At 42.3% G+C, this 22,667-nt stretch overlaps 1 protein-coding gene across 1 annotated transcript in view; it reads right to left on the reverse strand.

The window, feature by feature from the left end:
* MTMR7 (myotubularin related protein 7) overlaps positions 1-22,667 on the reverse strand; it is a 97,521-nt gene that overhangs the window by 22,317 nt on the left and 52,537 nt on the right. Inside the window, exons 8-9 of the mRNA XM_062213134.1 lie at positions 19,845-19,979; positions 6,863-6,995 (exon numbers count right to left, since the gene is read on the reverse strand). Of these exons, the coding sequence (XP_062069118.1) occupies positions 6,863-6,995; positions 19,845-19,979 (268 nt within the window). The remainder of the gene's footprint in view (positions 1-6,862; positions 6,996-19,844; positions 19,980-22,667) is intronic.

A 22,667-nucleotide genomic window follows, 5' to 3' on the forward strand; every position in this document is an offset into this window, starting at 1 on the left:
GTGGGTGGCAGGAACCCAACTACTTGAGCCTGAATGTTGCCTTCCAAGGTCTGCATTAGTAGGAAACTACAGTCAGAAGCTGAAGCTGGGTTTTAAACAAGTACTCTGAGGTGAGACTTGGGACATCCTAACTTGTGTCTTAACCACCAGGCAAAACGCTCGTCCCCAGTGCTTATTTTAAAATATATTATTGATTCTCAAGAGAAAACACAAGCACTTTACACAGGAAAGCATTTTATAATTTTAAGGAATTTTTTAAATAAGTCATTAGTTTAACAGGGAAACTACAGTGTTTATATTGTTTTGCAAACATAGGAAATGAGATGTATTCTTGTTTACTCAGGGACTCAAGCAAGAACCCAAACCTAGGTCTTCATACACTTAGGGCAGGCCATTTTTTAACCCAACCCAGGACCCAGAGAGGCAGTAACGTCCAGTGGTTAAGAGGATGTCATTTAGAGGTAGGCATTTAGCCCACTGGTTAAAGTGCGGCTTGCCACACCCACATCCCATATCAGAACACCTGGATGAGTTCTGCTCTGCTTCCAAGCCAGCTTCCTGCTAATGTGAACACCAGGAGAGCAGGTGATAAATGAAATTGTTGGGTCACTGCCACCCAAATGGGAGACCCAGACGAGGTTCTGGCCCACTGGCTTCCCGTGAATGGAAGATCTCTCACTGTCTGTCTCTGTCTCTATGCCTTTCAAGTAAATAAATACAAAGTATTTTAAAGAGTCTGTCGAGGCCAGTGCTGTGGCATATGGCACCACATATGGGCACCAGTTTGAGTCCCAGCTGCTCCACTTCTGATCCAGCTCTCTTCTGGGGCCTGGGAAAGCAGTAGAAGATGGGCCAAGTCCTTGGGCCCCTGCACCCGCGTGGGAGACCTGGAAGAGGCTCCTTACTCCTGGCTTCAGATCAGCGCAGCTCAGGCCAGTGCAACCAACTGGGGAGTGAACCAGCGGATGGAAGATCTCCCCTCTCTCTGTGTAACTCTTCCAAGTAAATAAATAAATCTTTAAAAAAAAATAAATAGTCTTTCATTTGAATTCACACGAATTAGGTATACAGCAATTTTTCCATAAATGCATCAATAGTATGTGGGGTGGCTATGTGTGAGCCCATCAGATAGCAGGGCCACAAATCAACAAGAATCACTGTAACAAGATGCAAGGCACTAGGTTCAAAGCTATTTTATTAAGTGGTATCAGAGAGGATGTGTTTCCTTAAAAAATAAAAAAGTTTCAATTAAAAATGTAGTATGCCAGACTCTGGAATGGGATACCTGCTCTCCTGCTGCCCTTGAAGAAACAGACTGCCTTGCTGGCAGCAGCTGGTGGGCAGACGGATGTGGCACAGAACTTGTGGCAGACTCTAGGACCTCAGGATGGTTTCCACTAATAACACGTGCAGCCCTCAGCTGACGTCTGCCAATAGCCTGGGTGGACTGGGAAGCAGAGTCTTTCTACATCCAAGCTGACATCTCAACTGTAGCCTCGTAATATGTGAGAACAGTGTCTTGGGTCCATGGGACATGCCCAGACTCCTGAATCATAGAATGGATACTGTTCTGTTAAAAAAATGCAAAATACCAACTGCAGCAAATATTTTTATAAATAATCACCTGATGCCCCTGCATGATAATCCAATTCTCATTCTGAACACTCTAGCCTAGTCTTTCATCATATGTGTGATTTACTGCATAGTGAATAGAGGATACATATAATTTTGGAATATTTACATATGCTTCACCAGTTAAACAAACGTCTCTGATTTGAAAATCTGAAATCCAAATGGTCCAAAATATGAAACCTTTTGAGCATCATGTTGGCACTCAAAAAGTTTCAGATATTGGTGCATTTCAAATTTTGAATTAGAGATGCTCAATTAGTATCATAAATAAACTACTACTATCAATATGGACATGTACATATTATTTTTTTAAATTGTATCTTGGATTTGTCCATAAGAGGAAGCACTCTAATACAAATGATGCATCTCAGGCCAGCGCCACGGCTCAACAGGCACCGGCACACCGGGTTCTAGTCCCGGTCGGGGCACCGGATTCTGTCCCGGTAGCCCCTTTTCCAGGCCAGCTCTCTGCTGTGGCCCGGGAGTGCAGTGGAGGATGGCCCAAGACCTTGGGCCCTGACCCCATGGGAGACCAGGAGAAGCACCTGGCTCCTGGCTTCGGATCAGTGCGGTGCGCCGGCCGCAGCAGCCATTGGAGGGTGAACCAACGGCAAAGGAAGACCTTTCTCTCTGTCTCTCTCTCTCACTTTCTACTCTGCCTGTAAAAAATATTAAAAAAAAAAGTGATGCATCTCTACACATACTGTTTCTCTGAGCCAATTCAAGTGGCAACAACAATATTTAAAATGCTTTTTTGATACACTTTTCTCAGTACTGGATATTTTCATTTAAAACAAAAATGGGTGAGGGGCCGATGCTGTGGCACAGCGGGTTAAAACCCTGGCCTGAAATGCTGGCATCCCATATGGGCGCCGGTTCTAGTCCCGGCTGCTCTCTTCCAATCCAGCTCTCTGCTACCTCCTGGGAAAGCAACAAAAGATGGCCCAAGTGCCTCGGCCCCTGCACCCCCATGGGAGACCTGGAAGAAGCTCCTAGCTCCTGGATTCGGATCGGATCAGCTGTGGCCATTGCAGCCACCTGGGGAGTGAACCAGTGGATGGAAGACCTCTCTATCTCTACATCTCTCTGTAACTCTGACTTTCAAATAAATGAAATAAATCTTTTTTAAAAATGAGTGAAAAATGCAATTTTGAGGTTTTACCTTAAACTTCTTTAATTACCAGAGGAAGTTTAAACATTTTTTTATGTTCATTCGTTTCAATTTACAGCTTCCTTTAAAGTTTTTTCTTCAGTTATCTAATTCTGAGACTCTGTTTCTTCATCTATAATAGATAATACAGTGGACTATGCACTAGCACTGTGCAAATCAAATACAGTCATTTAAATAAAGCCTGGTGCACACAAGTTGCTTGATTTTTAAGTTAGAAGAATAAATCAATGAATAAGTTGTCAACTATAAATAGAACTACAGAACACCCAACAACATTAATCTACAGTTCATGTGGAATGCAGGCAGAAAACTCATCATGGAGACAAATTTTCTGGGCAACATCCCTAAGTCCTTCTTGCCACATCTCTTCCATAGCACCTACCTATCTTTAAAGCAGATATATACAAAAGAGGTGTCACACACACATAACGGTGAGGAACATCTGGGCTACAGGCAGCAGAGGGCCTGCAAAATCATTTGGTCTGGGCCTGCCAAGGCATTTGAATACCACAGGTGGGTCTTGAAATCCAGTAAGTCTACAGCAGGCTAATTTTTAAGTTGATTATTTTGTATGGCTCACAAATTATAAATGTCCCAGTGGTCCTTGGCAGAAAAAAATTTCCACAGCCCTGGAGCGTAATCTCAGGGATAGAGATGTGAGTATATTCAGTGTGCGCTTCTATCCCTCCTCTCAATAATTTCCTCCCCAACACCAAGGACACGTGCTCTACCTCTGGTGATGACAATTCTGCCAACCTTTGAAAGAGCCTCGTCCAGGCTCTCCTACCTGTTGTTTCAACAGAAAAAAGGAAATTCAGAATATGTTTTCGTTATTTGGGGAAAAATTACATGATCAAAAGGGAAATTACTATGCAAAGCACTTAATAAATTATAAAATTTCTATGTAACAGGCATCATTTTATCAACTTGAGAGGTACAAATAACCACAAAAATACTTCGATTTAGAACTTACAAATCCAAGCTAAAACTGAATCAGGTCTACAAAAGGATCTACACAGGATGTGATCTTGGGCCTAGATTTCACTTTCTGATAAAATATCCTATCACTCTCCCTCATGACAAAGCTATTTACAACAGGAACTTTTCAGCTATTTGGAATCTCTTCTGACAATACCTATAAAAATAATAAAAAAAAATCTGAAAAAAAAAATCATGAATGAAGTATACTATTCCCTTGCCTCCTGAGTGACCAGCCATATAAACCTTCCCCTCTCTCTCCCTGATGCCACATTCAGCTGTTTGAAGGAGGAAAAGCCTCAGAGGGTGGGGCTGACTGCATCACTTCATGGTCAGCAGAGCCTCCACATGTGGTTTATAATTTACCCAGCAAAAGCAGAGAGTCAAATGTCAGTCAAGTTCCCTGAAAGGTATCCAGCTGTCCTTGCTTGTTGCACTGTAGGACTACCATCATATCTTAAACACAGAGTTGCCCTCTGGAACCTGATCTGTTTGTTTATTCTTTACAGAGAACAGCAGTAAGTCAGAGCCCAGGTACAAGGACAAAACCAATTTTTTTTTAAGAGAAACCAAGTAAATGCCAATTTAAAAACTAAAGCCAAATGTTGTCTAAGCATTCTGCGGAGCAACTTTCTGCATAGAAGGAAATTTAGCCCTCAAAAGTCCATCTTTTGAAATTGCTAAATAAAAAACATAGAGCACTCCAACCAGAAGTGTTTTTAATGACTATGCTCATGGTAAAACTTCACACTAAAGTTGGACAACCTTTGCAATAACAGTTCCAAACTAGTCCAGTTTTCCAGCAAAGCCAAAGCACTGCTTGTAGCAGAAACAAACTGCCCTGTGATTACATCGAGAAGTTCAAAAAGCTAAAGTAATCGTGCTTAGGGTGCAAATAACACGTACAAGTCAGATGGAGCCAGCTGGGGGCTCTGCAGGAAGGGATTTCTTACAACGATTTAAATACTCTGCTTTAAAGTGTCTGCACACAGGACATCCAATTGTTACAGGCAGAAGCACCCATGAAGTTTATTAGCCCAGTAGTCTCATTTTACAGCAGGTACCAAAGTCACAAGAAAGCTCACCGACACGTTCAAAGTTTCATAATGACTGAGATGAACCAGGAAGTCCAGGAAAGGCAAGAGAAACTAGGCCTGTGCAACACTGCAGCTGCGCCAGCCTCATCAGTAGGTTCTCACTAGACCTCGTGGTTCTGCTTAAACTGAGGACTGCACAGGTAACTCAGAGCAAAGGTGCACTCCTGGAGTAAACGATCCAGTACCTTCTTTGTTCCTATTCATCCCAGACCCCACATTTCCCATGAAGACAGTGTACTCCCCTAGCACCTGACCATGTCTCTCCAGGATTTCCCCAGAGGGGGCTTGAAGCCATGGCACAAAGCTGTGGTGTCTGCATTTTCTTCCGGCTTCTGAGTCGCACGAGAGCCAGCATGTGGGACTGTGGCAACTGACACCTGCCCCAGAGGAGATGACGCTGCTTTTGTTCGACATACAGAACTTCTGCGGCCAGCGTTGTGGCACAGAGGGTAAAGCTACTACCTATGACCCCGGTATCCCATATAGGCACCCGTTCGAGTCCAGGCTGCTCCACTTCCAATCCGGCTCTCTGCTAATGTGTCTGGGAAGGCAGTGGAAGATGACCCAAGTGCTTGTGCCCCTGCACCCACATAGGAGACCCAGAGGAAGCTCCTGGTTCCTGGCTTCAGCCTGGCCCAGCCCCAGCCATTGCGGCCATTTGGGGAGTGAGCCACCAGATGGAAGACCTCTCTTCTCGCTGTAACGCTGCCTTGCAAATAAATATTATAATAAAAAAAGAAAAAAAATATAGAATTTTGGCTTATCTGTTGATGGCTGGTTTAGATACAGGAATGATTCTTCTACATCACACAACCTACCTTTTTAAAGTCCTCTCCCCAGCAGTATGTAAGCCTGTGTGTGTGTTGGCAGTGCTCACTGCAATGTGTAGAGGTGGCCATGTGGTCGCTACTGTTTAGGAAAGAGGATCAGAGGGCCAGCATTGCACCACAGCAGGTTGAGCTGCCATATGCAACATCAGTATCCCACATGGCACCAAGTCACGCTCTGCCTGCTCCACCTGAAAAGTGGTCCACGTGCCTAGGCCCCTGCCACCCACAAGGGAGACCCAGAAGAAGCTCTTGGATACTAGCTTTGTCCTGTCTCAATCTCAGCCACTGTGGCCATTTAGGATATGAACCAGCAGACAGAAGATCCCTTCCTCCCTCCCTTCCTCCCTCCCTCCTTCCCTCTCTCTCTCTCTCTCTCTTTTAATTTATTTAAGAGGTAGAGTTACAGAGAGAGGAAAAGATTAGAGAAAAGTCTTCCTTCCACTGGTTCACTCCCCAAATGGCTGCAACGGCTGGAGCTGGGCTGATCCCAAGCCAGGGGCCAGAAGCTTTTTCTGGGTCTCCCAAACAGATGCAGGAGCTCAAATACTTGGACCATCTTCCACTGCTTTCCCAGGCCATAAGCAGAGAGCTGGATCAGAAGAGAGGCAGCTAGGACAAGAACTGGTGCCCATATGGGATGCCAGCTCCACAGGCAGAGGCTTAGCCTACTACATCACAGCATTAGCCCTAGTAACCGACTTTTAAAGAAATAAATAAATCTTTTTCTTTTTTAAAAAAGAAAGAAAAGAGGATCAGAACCCCCAGCATCCTCTGTTCTCTCTGTGAGTCAGCAACTTGGGGATACAGTTTAATGTAGGATTGCTTTACCTCCCAATGGCCCTGAATTTCGGTCACACGAACATGAGAAAGAAAGAATAAACACTGTTGGGCAGTCTAATCCCTATGTGTTAAGTACAAGTGGAGAGCCCCTGACTGCCAACCACAGGGTGACAAAACTGCTTTACAGTAACTCTTAAAAATGAGAGAAAGGCTATTAAATATTTACAAAGTCACTGCAATATGATACTCCCCACCTCATGATACCTATATAAGCAGCAGCACTGGAAAACAACAATTTTTAAAATCTTATTCCATTTTGGCATCAAAACATTTAACCACATTTTCTTAATGCTTTGCATAAGGAAATGGTTTACCTTCAAGCATTTTCTGCAGACTGTTCCTCATGACATGGATGTTTTCTATCCCGATAAACTGAAACTTGATATTGGAATAATTGTCTTCATTCTCATAGCCTTTCCCTGCAGCACGGTTTGCCATTGCATTAAGCTGCAGTGGTCAGCAAAACAGAATAGTCATGAATTATATTCAGGACATTAAATAACCAAAACATTTCATGGATACCCATAAAAACACTCCAAAGCTGTGCAAAAACCACAATAGGCTTTCATTCATAGAAACACTGTACTGAACCACGTGGTTCCAGGCACTCACTCCGGGCTTCTATTCAACAGCACAGATTTATTGGCAGGGCAGCACTTTCTTAGCTGGAGGTATCCCTTGCAGGTCCCTGGAAGATGTCAAAGTGAATGTGGAATTCTGTGATAAAGCCACACTTCCCCAGTCTAATACCCCACAGTAGAGTATGTAGGCTGGCAGAACATCAGCAGATATGGCTGTTGATATAAGGTTCTGCAGGTTCAACTATGGTATTTCTCAGTACGATGTTGCCAATACATATGTTATTATCAAGTAGGAATGGACTGGCCTAAAGGGATCCCCAGATAGGGGTAGGAATCCCCGAGTACAGTGTGGAAGGGGAAGGCAGATGCTACATTTGTAGGCATATTTCCTCCAGTCACCATACTGAAATCAAGGGACCTAGTAAGTGAGCTTTTTGATCACTTTCATTGCCATGATTTTGCACGTGAGAAATCAGGGGTCTGCCTAACCTGAGTTAAATGACAATGGATGTTAAGACATTTATCAAACTTAAACTCTGCCCTAATTGTAGACAATCAAGAGGAGAAGCCCTGCCCTCACTGGGAACTGCACATGTATCTAGAATGGATAAACTCACATGCTGCTAACAAACTCCATTCTTGCTTTCCGCCCTAGGCATCACCTTAGCCTACGAAAAGGATTCACTGACAATTCTCGTCTCTGCCCATAACCGGAGGGAGTGCCTTCCAAGTCAGAAAACCTATGCCCAGAGCTCACTACCAGGAAAAAAAAAAGCTACTTTTAAGAGTGTAAAGTAAAGTAGTAGTTTTTGAAACCCTGCTAAGTTAAAAATACATATATTTGTTGACCCAGATGGACTTCTGAAAATCTGAAAAAATTCAAAGTAATGGCACATAAATATAATGTTTATTGTGCTATTTTTTATAATAATAAAAAACTGAAAACACAGGAACATCTCAATAGGGCAATGACTAGATAAATTATAGTTACTCATATCCTGGACTACTATTGGATGCTAAGAACAAGAAAAGAATGTAAAAATATATGCATCTTTCTCTATAAACTTAGAATTAGCCCACAACATATTAAGTGGAAAAAGGCAGACAGTAATACTCATACAATCATCCACTTTTTATAAAGCAAACCAAGATAGGTACTTATGCTTATGCAGGTTAATTAAACAAATAACATTTAATGGAAGAAGATAGTCCTCTGGCAGCAGCTATGGCAAAAGGTTGTAGGAGAAGTGGTAGTAGAATAGGATCACACTACCTTAGGGGCTCTTCTAATCTTTGTTACAAACAATACAGATTAAGTTTGTCAACTAAATAGTAGAAGTAAAGTGCCTTAGAAGGGAAAAACAGGGGCTGGCACTGTGGTGTAGTATGCTAAGCCTCAGCCTGCGGCAACGGTATCTCATATAAGTGCCCATTTGAGTTCCAGCAGCTCTGCTTCCAATCCAGCTCCCTTCTTACGGCCTGGGAAAGCAGAGGAAGATGGCCCAAGTGCTTCGGCCCCTGTGTCCATGTGGGAAATGAGGAAAAGGCTCCTGGCTTCTGGTTTCGGTCTGGCCCAGCTCTGGCTGTGTGGTCATTTGGGGAGTAAACCAGCAGATGGAAGACCTCTCTCTGTAACTCTGCCTCTCAAATAAATAAATCTCAAAGAAGTGAAAAACAAAAGCAGCAGAGATAAGCCACTGCCATCAATAGCATTGGCTGGCAGACACCTCACATTGCGTGGGCAGTGCTGCTCCACACAAGGAGATCTCAGACCCTGTCCTGTTCTACACAGAGAATCTCCTTTCTCACACACATGTTCTAGTAAAATGAAATATATTAAAATAAGATATTTCTTTTTTAACTTTTATTTAATAAATATAAATTTCCAAAGTACAACTTTTGGATTATAGCGGCTCCCCCCCCCCCAAAAAAAAAAACCTCCCTCCTACCCACAACCATCCCATCTCCCACTCTCTCCCATCCCATTCTTCATCAAGATTCATTTTCAATTATCTTTTATTTATTTATTTACTTTTTTTTTGACAGGCAGAGTTAGACAGTGAGAGAGAGAGAGACAGAGAGAAAGGTCTTCCTACTGTTGTTTTACCCCCTAAATGGCCGCTAAGGCTGGCACTGCACCAATCCGAAGCCAGGAGCCAGGTGCTTCCTCCTGGTCTCCCACGTGGGTACAGGGCCCAAGCACTTGGGCCATCCTCCACTGCACTCCCAGGCCACAGCAGAGAGCTGGACTGGAAGAGGAGCAACTGGGACAGAATCCGGCGCCCCAACTGGGACTAGAACCCGGTGTGCCGGTGCTGCAGGCAGAGGATTAGCCTAGTGAGCCGTGGCGCCAGCCATGAAACTAAATATTAAAAAGATAATCGCTTTATAAAATTATGTTTCAAAATTACTGGTTCATCCTTTAGATCAAACTTAACAAAACAGTACCAATGAACAGATAGCATCCTGGGGTTATATGAGCCTTGTTTATTCTATGCCTTGGAGAATTCAAATTAAGCCTACTCACAACATACCAGAAATACTTTCTTAGAAGACTACGACAAATTAAAACCAAAATACTGTCATTATTATTAGTTTGATTTAATTAATATCCATGTTCACATTTTAAAATACATGCTTATTCATGATCTGGGATAATTTACTGACAGTCTTTTATAAAATTTTATTTAAGTTATGCAGGTTTCATGTATTTCATATGTACAGATTTAGGAACATAGTGGCATTTTCTCCCCTACCCTCCCATCTGCCCATCATCCAACCCTTCTTCCTCCTCACATTCCAATTCCTAATTTTTACAAAGATTTATTTTCAGTTTACTTAATGATCATATAGTTAAACCTACACTGAGCAAAGAATTTTCACAAATAGTATGAAGAAGAAAAGAAAAAGACCACTGTTCCTCAACAGGAGAGATAAGGGCTATAAACAGTCATCAATTCTCAAAATGTCTATTTCATGCCAATACATTATATTTCAGGTATTCTATTAGTTACCTCAGATGAGGGAAAACATATGATACCTGTTTTTTTGGGACTTGCTTATTTCACTAAGTATAATGGTTTCCAATTGCATCCATTTTGTTGCAAAAGAGATTTTTTTTTTTTTTACAGCTGAGTTGTATTCCATAGTGTGTATATACCATAATTTCTTTATCTAGTCAACAGTTGATGGATATCTGGGTTGCTTTCATATTTTCATTATTATGAATTGTGTTACTATGAACATGGGGGTGCAGATAACTCTTTCATATGCTGACTTTTTTTAGTTTGGGTAAATTCCCAGGAATGGGATGGCTGGGTCATATGGTAGATCTATATTCAGGTTTCTGAGGTATCTCCATACTGTCTTCCATAGTGGCTGCATCAATTTACATTCCTACCAACAGTGGACCAGGGCACTTTTTTCCCACATCCTCACCACCATTTGTTGTTTGTTGATTTCTGTATGTGAGCCATTCTAACTGGAGCGAGGTGAAATCTCATTGTGGTTTGATTTGCATTTCCCTCATGGCTAGTGATTCTTAGCATTTTCTCAAGTGTCTGTTGGCTGTTTGAATTTCCTCTCTGGAAAGATGTCAGTTCAAGTCTTTTGCCCCTTTCTTAACTGGATTGTTTGCTTTGTTGTTGTTGAATTTCTTGAGCACTTTGTAAATTCTGGATGTTAACCCTTTATCACTTGCACAGTTTGCAAAAATTTTCTCCCTTCTGTCAGTTGCCTCTTCACTTCGCTGACTGTTTCTTCTGCAGCGCAAAAGCTCCTCAGCTTGATGTAATCCCTTTAGTCAATTTTGGCTTTGACTGCCTATGTTTCTGAGGTCTTTTCCAAGAAGTCTTTGCATATGCCAATGTCTTGCAGTGTTTCCCCAATGTTCCCTAGTAATTTGATGATATTGGGTCATAGATTTAGGTCTTTGATCCATTTTGAGTGGATTTTTGTGTAAGGTATACAGTATGGGTCTAGTTTCAAATTGTCTGCACATGAAGATCTAGTTTTCCCAAGACCATTTGTTGAAGAGACTTTCTTTGCTCCAAGGATTCATTTTAGCTCCTTCCTCAAAAATAAGTTGGTTGTAGATACACGGATTTGGTTGTAGATACATGGAGTCTCTATTCTGTTGGACTGGTTTACATTGGTCTTCCAATGGTCTTGCTTTTATGCCAGTACAGTCTTTTAAAAAATTTTTTAAAAATTATTTGCATGAATTTCATAAATATCACTTTAGGAACATAGTAATTCTTCCCACTGTACTCTCCTTCCTACCCCTCTTCCTCTTCCCTCTTCTGTTCCTAGTCTTGTTCTTTACTAAGATATGCGTTCATTTAACTTTATAGACAGAAAATTAACTAGCAGCTGGCACTGTGGCACAGTGGGTAAAGCCACCACCTGTAGTGCCAGCATCCCATATGAGCACTGGTTTGAGTCCCAGCTGCTCCGTTTTCAATTCAGCTCTCTGCTTTGGCCTGAGAAAGCAGTAGAAGATGACCCAAGTACTTGAGTCCCTGTACCTGTGTGGGAGACCCAGAAGAAGCTCCTGGCTCCTGGCTTCAGATCTGTACAGCTCTGGCTATTGTGGCCAATTGGGGAGTTAACCAGTGGATGGAAGACTCCTCTTCCCCCCTTCCTTCCTTCCTTCCCTCCCTCCCTCCCTCTCTGTGTAACTCTGAGTTTCAAATAAATAAATAAATAAATAAATATAGAAAAAAGATTAACCATATTCTAGGTAAAGAGTTCAGCACCATGTATGAGGAATAAAAAGAAAAACAAAATAAAACAACTAAAGACACACAAAAAAAGTACAAAAGCTATACCTCAAAAATCTACACAAGGGCTGCTCAAAGTCTTTGCATCTTGATGGTAATTTCTTTTTTTTAGAAAGTTAATTATCTTTAAGGATGAACTCAAGAATGATATACCTTTTGTAAGCAATCAGACATAATTATAATTTATGTGACATAAGAATATCCTCCACTTAATACACTAAACTGAAATAAATCTTGAGAACAAGTTTTACTATTAAGTCTCCTAATACAGCTCTTTGAGGACAGAGGTCCTGCATGGGAAGTTAGCGCACAATGACTCCTGTTGCTTATTTAACAACACTGTTATGTATGACGTAAATGATCACCCAAGGCTCTTGACAAGAGATGCCTAGCCAATGGAAGCCTTTTGAGTCCACAAACTCCTTCAGTAGTTCAACAAGGCCATAGGGGACAGTACATTCTTCTTTGGTGGCTGCTTCTTTCCACTGGGGTTTCACCCACAGAGGTGCTTCTTGTAGAACATTTTTTGCCACAGTGTCTTGGCTTTCCATGCCCAAAATGCTCCCTTATGCTTTTCAGCCAAACCAGAATGCCTTAAGGGTTGATTGTGTGTGGTTAGAGCACTACTAAAGCTAATGGTCATTTTATGAGTCTGCTATATGGACTGCTTCCCATGTTGGAGCATTCACTCCTTTTTAATTTTCTTATTATTACCAAACACTTAGTTCTATTTATATGATCACTTTAACACTGATCCCATCCATATGATCTCTATAACACTTAGAATGCTATTTTTACGACCCAGCTTAAGGGGATTTAGGGTCATATGGCAAGTTTTTAAGCTGTAACCTTAAAAGTAATTCTGTAGGAATGTATGCAGAACTATACTGCTTTATAGTTATAAACTTCATACATTTCATTCTTCTCAGATATAGAAAAAACAATGCTGAAACTTATATGGAAACATAGGAGATGCCGAATAGTTAGAACAAGCTTATACAACAAAAATAAAGCCAGAGGCATCACAATACCAGATTCCAAGACATACTATAGGGCAGTTATAATCAAAACAGCTTGGTATTGGTACAAAAACAGATGGATAGAACAACAGAACAGAATTGAAACACCAGTAATCAACCCATGCATCTATAACCAACTTATCTTTGACAAAGGAGCTAAAATCAATCCCTGGAGCAAGGACAATCTCTTCAACAAATGGTGCTGCGAAAACTGGATCTCCACATGCAGAAGCATGAATCATGAAGCAAGAATCCTACCTTCACTAAAATCCACTGAAAATGAACTCAGACTTAAATCTACAACCCAACACCATCAAATTATTAGAGAACATTTGGGAAACCCTACAAGACATTGGCAGAGACAGAGTTCTTGGAAAAGACTCCAGAGGCACAGGCAATCAAAGCAAAAATTGACAAACGGGATTACATCAAAGTGAGAAGCTTCTGCACCGCAATAGAAACAATCAGCAAAGTGAAGAGGCAACCAACAGAATGGGAGAAAACATTTACAAATTATACAACTGATAAAGGATTAATAACCAGAATATATAAAGAGATCAAGAAAATCAACAACAACAGAACAAACAACCCAGTCAAGAATGGGCAAAAGTCTTAAACAGACATTTTTCAAAAGAGGAATTCCAAATGGTCAATAGACACATGAAGAAATGCTCAGGATCACTAGCTGTCAGGGAAACGCACCTCAAAACCACAATGAGGTTTCAACTTACCCTGGTTAGAATAGTTTTCAGACAGATATCAACAAATAACAAATGCTGGCAAAGATGTGGGGGTAAAGGTACCCTTATCTGCTCTTGGTGGGAATGTAAGCTGGAAAAGCCACTGTGGAAGACAGTATGGAGATACCTCAGAAATCTGAATATAGACCTACCACATGACCCAGCCATCCCACTCCTGGGAATTTATCCAAGGGAAATGAAATGAGCATATGAAAGAGCTGTCTGCACCTCCATGTTTATTGCAGCTCAATTCACAATAGCAAAGACATGGAATCAACCCAAGTGCCTATCAACTGGTAAAAGAAATTATGAGATATGTACACCATGGAATGCTGCACAGCAGTAAAAAAGATTTGCAACAAAATGGATAAAGCTGGAAAACATCATGCTTAGTGAAATAAGACAGTCCCTAAGGGACAAATACCATTTGTTCTCCCTGACCTGTGATAACTAATAGAGCACCTAAAAGGCAACCTGTAGAAGTGAAATTGACACTTTGAGATGCAATGACGTTGAACAGTCCATGCCTTGACTGTTGAGGAAGTTTTTTTTTCTTTCTTTTATTTTACCTACCCTTTTTTTTTTTTCTTTCATGCTAACTGTTGAACTCTACTTAACATAGAGTTAACCACATGTTTATAAAGTTAATGGAAAATAGATCTTAGTTGAAAATAAGAGTGAGAATAAAAGAGGGAGTATGGGAGGAAGGTCAAGCATAGAGGGAAGAATCACCATGACCCTAAGGCTGTAATTGTGAAATGTATGAAGTCTGTAACTGTAACCGCAATACAGTCTTTAAAAGCAAAGGACACACAGTGACCTTAGGGAAAGTCACTGTGTACTTCCCCAAATGAACAGAAGGTGGCAATGTTTAATCTAAAATCCAGTTTCTCAGTATTTCTATTTTAAGGTCTCTATCATGATAATGCACAAAAGGCTGCACACTCAGAGCAGGAAGTTTTAGTTTTACAATTAATAAATAGTCAAGAAGTTATCCTGGATCTTTTATATATAATTTATATATTATTATATATTTCAACACATCATATAAAAACATTTATATATAGACAATGAAAAGGTAGCATTGAAAAAGCACTCTGTTTTCTAACACAGTATCATTTGCTACTTGATAACGTGAGCATCTTTTGATGCAGAGAAGTTTATAAAACAAAAATAATGCAGGCATACTTCAATAAACACCTGCTGGTGCCAGACTTTTCATGGAATACACAGGTAAGAAAAAAGCTATTTCTGCCATCCTTAGATGACTGAGTACAGAAAGGAAAGCACATAGGACCAAAGGGCAACAAACAATACCCACTGGGCCTGGGCAGGAGCAAGGGTGAATATTAGCGAGACTGACAATGATGGGGGTTGCAATCTAGAGTGATCCCTCATTCCTGGGCCTGTGCATAGGGGAGTGCTTATCAGGAATGTGTCACCAGAGGGTGAAAGCTGGCTTCACTTTAATGATCTGGAAGGATGGGGTGGTGGAAGGTAGGGCATTCTAGATGAGGCACTGGAAGAGAAGAGGTGGCAGGAAAAAAGCAACGGTGCAAAGGTTAGCAAAGCAACTGAGCCATGCAGAAGCTGCACATGGAAGTACAGGAGGGGAAGCCGGAAAGCATTTTGGGTCCTCTACCAACAGGCCCTCTGAAGAAATTCAGACTTTATCTGTAGCAGTAGAAAGCAATGGAAGGATTGGGGCTGGTGCTGTGGCACAATGGGTTAACACTCTGGCCTGAAGTGCCAGCATCCCATATGGGTGCCGGTTCGAGCCTGGCTGCTCCACTTCCGATCCAGCTCTCTGCTATGGCCTGGGAAAGCAGTAGAAGATGGCCCAACTTGGGCCCCTGCACTCACGTGGGAGACTCAGAAGAAGCTCCTGGCTCCTGGCTTCAGATTGGCATAGCTCTGGCAGATGCAGCCAATTGGGGAGTGAACCATTAGACGGAAGACCTCTCTCTCTCTCTCTCTCCCTCTCTGCCTCTCCTTTCTCTGTGTACCTCTTTCAAAAAAAAAATCTTTAAAAAAAGAGAAAGCGCCGGCGCTGTGGCTCAACAGGCTAATCCCCCGCCTTGTGGCACCGGCACACCGGGTTCTAGTCCCGGTCGGGGCGCCGGATTCTTCTAGGCCAGCTCTCTGCTATGGCCCGGGAGTACAGTGGAGAATGGCCCAAGTGCTTGGGCCCTGCACCCCATGGGAGACCAGGATAAGCACCTGGCTCTTGCCTTTGGATCAGCGCAGTGTGCAGGCCACAGTGCGCTGGCCACGGTGGCCATTGGAGGGTGAACCAACGGCAAAGCAAGACCTTTCTCTCTGTCTCTCTCTCTCTCACTGTCCACTCTGCCTGTCAAAAAAAAAAAAAAAAAAAGAGAAAGCAATGGAAAGATTATGAACAGGTTTTGTTGAATATTTGAAATTGATTTATTGAAAAGTCAGTGGTGATGAGAGGGAGGGTGGAGGTCAGCTCCACCATTGTGGGTCTTGCTTCTGGCCTGAGCCCTCACGTTAGTGTGTCTGTCTCTCTCTCTCTCTCTCTCTCTCTCTCTCTCTCTCTCTCTCCTCTATGTAGGCAGAGGTGCCGAGGAGGGATAAGAAAAGAGGTTAATTATCACTGCAAAGCTAGGCAAGGTTGCAGTTCTGTTTGCAGTGGCTGTCACTGCTTCTCTGGTTAAAATTACCTGATCATCTCTGCAAAAAGGTCAACATGCTGAATCTCCCAGGGCACAGATGTGGGTTTTTGTAGGTAGGGAGAACACACTTCACTGACATGAGAGATCCATCTTGGTGTGACCCTATTCCAGTCCTCTCAGCATTCCTTGCCAAATTACATCCACAGTCACTGCAGCTAAGGGCCCCAAGGGGCAAGGTCTCTGAGGAAGGTTCTGGTAAGATAGTTCATGTCCAACTGCATCACTGTCCCCAAACCCACAGGAAATGTCTCATCCGTGGAGAGAGAGCACAATGCTGCTGACTCCCTCCCTTTCTGCTTGTTGCCATGATGGCCACTGGCAGGCATGCTGCATCTTTGACTAGGAAGTGAGATCTAGGCCCCCCTCTTTTAGAAACTAGGAATCTTCACAACTAACTTGCCCAGACACCTCCCTCATAGGATTCAGGAGGTAGAAGCCATCAAATTGCCAATTCCAGAGAAACAGAAAAATATTCCATGTGACATCCTGTTATAGAACTAAAAATATCCTGAAATGGTGAAACCAGAAGCCATAGCCACAAGCAGTACTTGAGGAAGGAATAAAGCAAAGGGCTGCACATCAGCTGCAGCAGGTGCCAGCCTTCCCCACATCCCTTCTCATCACACTTCAACACCTCCTCCAGAGCTGCTGATGCTCGGAGCCCCTCCAGCTCCTCTGGCCTCAGCCTGCTCTTGGATGAGCTCCTGGTGGCTTCCTCAGCACTGAGTCTCCAACTTTACTGGGCGTACACGCAGAGGTGGTCACCCTCTGAGCCTTAAAATGGAAACAAGGTTCTATTGAGATTTTTAGCGAACAGAAAAAAACAAACACACAAACAAAAACTTCACCATGGCCAGACAGAAGGAGCAGAGTCTCTGGAGTCAGATAAGCCTGGATTTGAATGCATGCTGTGCCCTGTACTATGTGCCCTTGGGTGAACTGCTTAACTTCTTTACATCTAAGCCTTTATCCATGAAAAGAAAACAAAAGTCTCCTAATTTTCAAGAATTCTTAGGTGAGACAGTGCCTAGTGTTCTTACAAACTCACCATAATCCCGCAACACATTAATGATAAAATCACAAACAAGTCAGAAATAAAATTTCTATCCCTAAGCAAATAAACAGCTAAACAAATATTTCACCAACACTTTTTCCTATCATCTTAATGCACCAATGCCTGGCAGTAACATAGGACCACAAGGGCATATATTTTTTTTTGAACAGACAATGCAATACATGCTTGAGGAACTCACTGCTTTTGCTTTCCAGTAATGTGAATGTCAACAAGCAATTCAGAAGGTTTTCATCTAAACAGGTGGCTTTGGAGCTCTCATGTGAAATTAGTCTCGCTCTAAGGACAAGAATGATTTGGGTTGCCTCCTAACCCTCTCTCTTTAATTAAGCCTATGTGCAAACCTGGAAAGTGTCCATTTGCCATTGTCCACACTTTGTATGGCAAACATTGTCACAGTCTCCTAGCTACCTAGGAAGCCTGACACATTATGAAACAAAAATCCACACACTCTTTCAAGAAATGAAAGCTCTGTGCAAACAGTTTAAAATGCACGTGGAGTGCATGTGCGTGGTTAAATACAAGAACAGGGCATGACTTGTATGAGACCCCAATTTTCTTTAATGGATTAGCATCAAACTCCTTATCGCTGTGTGTAAACACACTTAGTGCTAAATATACCCATCAAATGAAGTCCCCTGGATTAATTTATTTCAAATATGGAGTACGGTTGGCTCTACGCTGCCGCACTTCCTAGAAGCCTTACATAACGTTGTACACATGTGGATCATTGCCCTGAAAGTGGCAGGTTCATCTGCTTGACTTCATTTAAATCTGGAAAAACAGGAGAGTGAAGTCCCTGTCTTTTTATCCTCTCTGTTCTTCAGTTTATCTACCTAAGAAGTAGACATTCATTCAATTATCTATGGCCATTAGTAAATTCAAAACTGCTCCGCCTTACTTACGCAAATGGTCAGTGAAGAGTAGGGCAGGTAGTGAACTCCAGAAAGAAGGAGTTTTAACCTCAAGAGCCCGAGAGAAAAGCACACATCAAAAAGGAACTATCAAAGATTTCCTGGCATCTTTCAAGTGAAAACATTCACACAGAGAAGCTATTTTTTCCACTTTAAAGTTTTACCTGTGTTGTAATTTGGGAATTCATTTTAAAGTATGTGATTGCTTACACAAAATCTATTAGAATGTAAATGTGATATAGCTATGGTATGAGCGGATCTTCAAAACTGCATATTATGAAAAAACTGTGCATGGACTTGACAGTTTTTGCACTGAAATAACTTTCAGTTCTACTTTTCCATGACCTTTTTGAAGCCCCCATGGATGTTTCACCGTCCATCTCTACTTCTGACTCCTAACCTGGCATCTAAGAGTAACTGCACTCTCACTACTCCACACCGACCACGATGGTCAGAAGTGGACGGGTCTGTTCTGAGGCCAAGCATATGAGTCGGGCACTGATCTTACACTAGGAAAGTATCACAGTAAGAGGTTCCAGAGCATAAAGCACTATTTGGTGAAATGAGGCTCAGAAGTAGTGAAAGTGACTTGTTCTGAGCACCAGAACAAGTGTAGAATCCAGTTCTCATTATTTCTCAGATCATCATGGGTATAGACCACGTCTATACTTACCTATTCTATTCTTAACAATGTATATACTTTAGGTGTATATACTTTATTTCCTCATTTTTTAAACAGCTTCATTGACATATAGCTCACTTGTCATACAACTTACTTATTTAAAATGCACAATCCACAAACATGTAAATATGGCAAGAGGTTAACAGTAAGATCAACCTGGTTTATGCTTTGATATCTAGATCTGTTATTTTCTATTGGTTGCTTTATTCAATTAGAAAAAGAACACATGCATAATTATAAAATAATATTTTTCTAACAGTGGAAAAATAGAAAATTCTCCTCCTTTCCAAATCCTAATTCCTTCTCCAAAGAATTTAACAGCTTAGTGTTTACCCTTCTAGGTGTTTTTCTATACGTTTTTACATTCTAAAGTTTTTATATAAATATGAAACTGTACATATTATATTGTGCCTTTTTTAGATTATATACTGTTATGTTCCATGTTACAGGAATAGATCACTATAAGCTACATTTGAAAAAGTTAGCTGAATATCTCCCAAAAATTGAGCTGCTGGAGCTCTACAGCATACCTCCTATTATCAGAGGAGAAAGGGTTGTTTTAGAACTGAGTCAAACATTAACTTTGTGTATCTAGAAAAGCAGTCTCCAAATCAAAAACCCACTCACTTAGCATGTGCCACTATGTGCCTGGCACAATGTTAGCATACAAATTGTTCCTGCTGTAGTAGCCCCAGGAGCCCAGTAGCCTGTGTACTGACTCTGCACAGAGAAGCGCCATTAGGCTTCGTCCTGTCTCCAGCTTCATGACTCAGAGCTGCAGAGCCATGCATCATCGGACGCCAACACTTACTTTAGGCCGAGTGTCCACAACATAAATGAAGTCACTTCCGGGATTGGCTTTCCTGATGGCCTGCAGCATCTGCTCGTCCTCCAAGCACCGAGCGCTGAAGCCAGACAGAGGCTGGCTGCTCCTGCAGATGGAGGCCTAGGGGGAGAGGCCACAGCAACACAGCATCATCAGGCAACTGTTCCCACCAGAGACCCTCAAGTTCTATCTCCAAGACAAAGAGGCCCCTGGATCACTTACACCACACAATGTCCTATGAAAATATGATAATTCTTTCTGGAAATTAAGATTTTTTTTAATTCAGGTCAAAGAGACTACAACTTGGGCAAGCAGTACAAAAAGCAACTAGGAATGTGTAAAGATGTTTAGATAGGAATCACATTATGAAAGTTAAAGCCATTTAAATAACCTACTTTCTTTTTCCCTGGTATTATTTCATTTTCCTGCTCAAAGTAGAAATACAAAATAAATAACTATGCTTCCAAAACTTGCAGAATACTATTAAGGATAAGATTAATAAAATATTACTTTTTCAATGCTTTTCATTATTTCTTTTTACCAGCTCATTAAAAATGATCACAGGCCGGCGCCGTGGCTTAACAGGCTAATCCTCCACCTTGCGGCGCCGGCACACCGGGTTCTAGTCCCGATCGGGGCGCCGGATTCTATCCCGGTTGCCCCTCTTCCAGGCCAGTTCTCTGCTATGGCCCGGGAAGGCAGTGGAGGATGGCCCAAGTGCTTGGGCCCTGCACCCGCATGGGAGACCAGGAGAAGCACCTGGCTCCTGGCTTCGGATCAGCGAGATGCGCCGGCCGCAGCGGCCATTGGAGGGTGAACCAATGGCAAAAAGGAAGACCTTTCTCTCTCTCTCTCTCTCACTATCCACTCTGCCTGTCAAAAAAAAAAAAGATCACAAATACCAAAAATGGGAATATTCACAATAATGTAAACCCAAGTTGATGCCAGGCTTGGTGCCTAAGGACAGTAGGTATATACCTATGCTGACTCAATTTGCACAGAAACAAAGGTTTTCTTTGCAATCAATCTGCATTCTATCCTGCAGTATCCCTACCTGCAATTTAACAGAATACAGTGAGATTTTGCTATCTGTAGGTTTCTACACCACGGACTGAGACTCTGTAGAAACAACAATTAACTTTACTAAATATGTACAGACTTCTTTCCTTTGTCTGTATTACAAGGTAACAACAATGCACATAGTATTCACATTACATTAGGTATAAAAGGTGTTCCAGGGCTGATTTAAAATAAATCCAACTGTGCACGTAGGTTATATGCACATACTACACCACTTTATACAAGGAACTTGAGCAACAGTGTATTTTGGTCTCTGTGGCAGGGGACAGAAGAGTTTCCTAGAGCCAATCCCCGAAGGATACTTGTATACTTGAGGGACAAATGTGGGCTGCATTGGTAGATGATATATAGAACAGCATAAACATTTCCAGGAGTTATGAATAGGTTAGTGTAGATGCAACTTTGCAGCTATTAACTTTTGCTTTGGAGTATGCATTTGCCACAGGTGTTAAGGTGCCACTTTGGACATCAACATCCCCTAACAGAAAATCTGGGTTTGAGTCCCAGCTCTACTCCTGATTCCAGCTTCCTACTAATGTGTAACCTAGGAGGCAGAAGGTGACAGGTCTTATGGAGGGGTCCCTGCTACCCATATTGAAAACCTGGATTGAGTTCCCAGAGTTCCCATCTCCTAGCTTCAGCCTGGCCTTGCCCTAGATGTTGTGGGCATTTGAGGAATAAACCAACAAATGGGAGATCTCCCTGTTTATGTTTTATGTCAAAATGTATTTATGGCTTTGGACTTTAACATTTAAATTAAACACAAACTGCCCAATAAATACATGAATTGGAGTGGGTCCTTAGCTTAGCTGTCAAGACACCTGTGTTCCATCTCAGCATATATGAGTTTGATTCTTGGCTCCAGGTCCTGATGCCAGCTCCCTAATAAAGTAACCCCGAGGGTAGAAGTGATGGCTCAAGTACTTGAGTCCCTGCCACCCACATGGGAGTCCTTAACTGAGTTCCTGGCTCCTAGCTTTGGCCTGGCCAAGTGCTGGCTACTGTGGGCATTTGGGGAGTATACCAGTGGATCAGAGTTCCCCGTCTCCATGCCTCTAAATTAAATGGATAACTAAAAAAATACATGAATGTCTTAAAGAACCTACATGGAGGCTATAAGCCTACTATGTAAGAAGACGGAGACAGCAAGGCCAGGAAAGAAGGAACCCCTCTGGGCAGGTAGGCAAGGAAAAGTTGACCAAAAACAGTTGGGTCGTATCACGGTTCAAGGTTTTATCCCAGAAGGAGCAACTCAGCTCAAAGTCCAGTCAGAGCTCAACTATCCTTAATGCCCAACACAGGTCAACCTAGCAAGGGTGTGGGTTTTTCTCAAAAAATGTGAGCTTCAGTGCTCTTCACTGGAGAGGGCAGGGATGTTTCTCACTAGCTATGAGGCAGAGAATCATGGAGTGGCTAGACATTACCTGGGCAACCATCTATGGGCTCCAGGATGATTCTGTAGTAGAAAGGGGGCAATTATAGAGAAGGCTCAAGGACATCCAGAGGGCTGTACTGTGGCACAGCAGGTAAAGCCTCTGCCTGCCTTACTGGAATCCCATATGGGCATCAGTTCATGTCCTGGCTGTTCCTCTTCTGATCCACCTCTCTGCTATGGCCTTGGAAAGCAGCAGAAGATGGCCCAAGTCCTTGGGCCCCTGCACCCACATGGGAGTCCCCAAAGAAACTCTTACCTCCTGGCTTTGGATCGGCCAAGCTCTGGCCATTGCA

Source organism: Lepus europaeus, chromosome 16 (genome assembly GCF_033115175.1).
Source record: "Lepus europaeus isolate LE1 chromosome 16, mLepTim1.pri, whole genome shotgun sequence".
Taxonomy (NCBI): domain Eukaryota; kingdom Metazoa; phylum Chordata; class Mammalia; order Lagomorpha; family Leporidae; genus Lepus; species Lepus europaeus.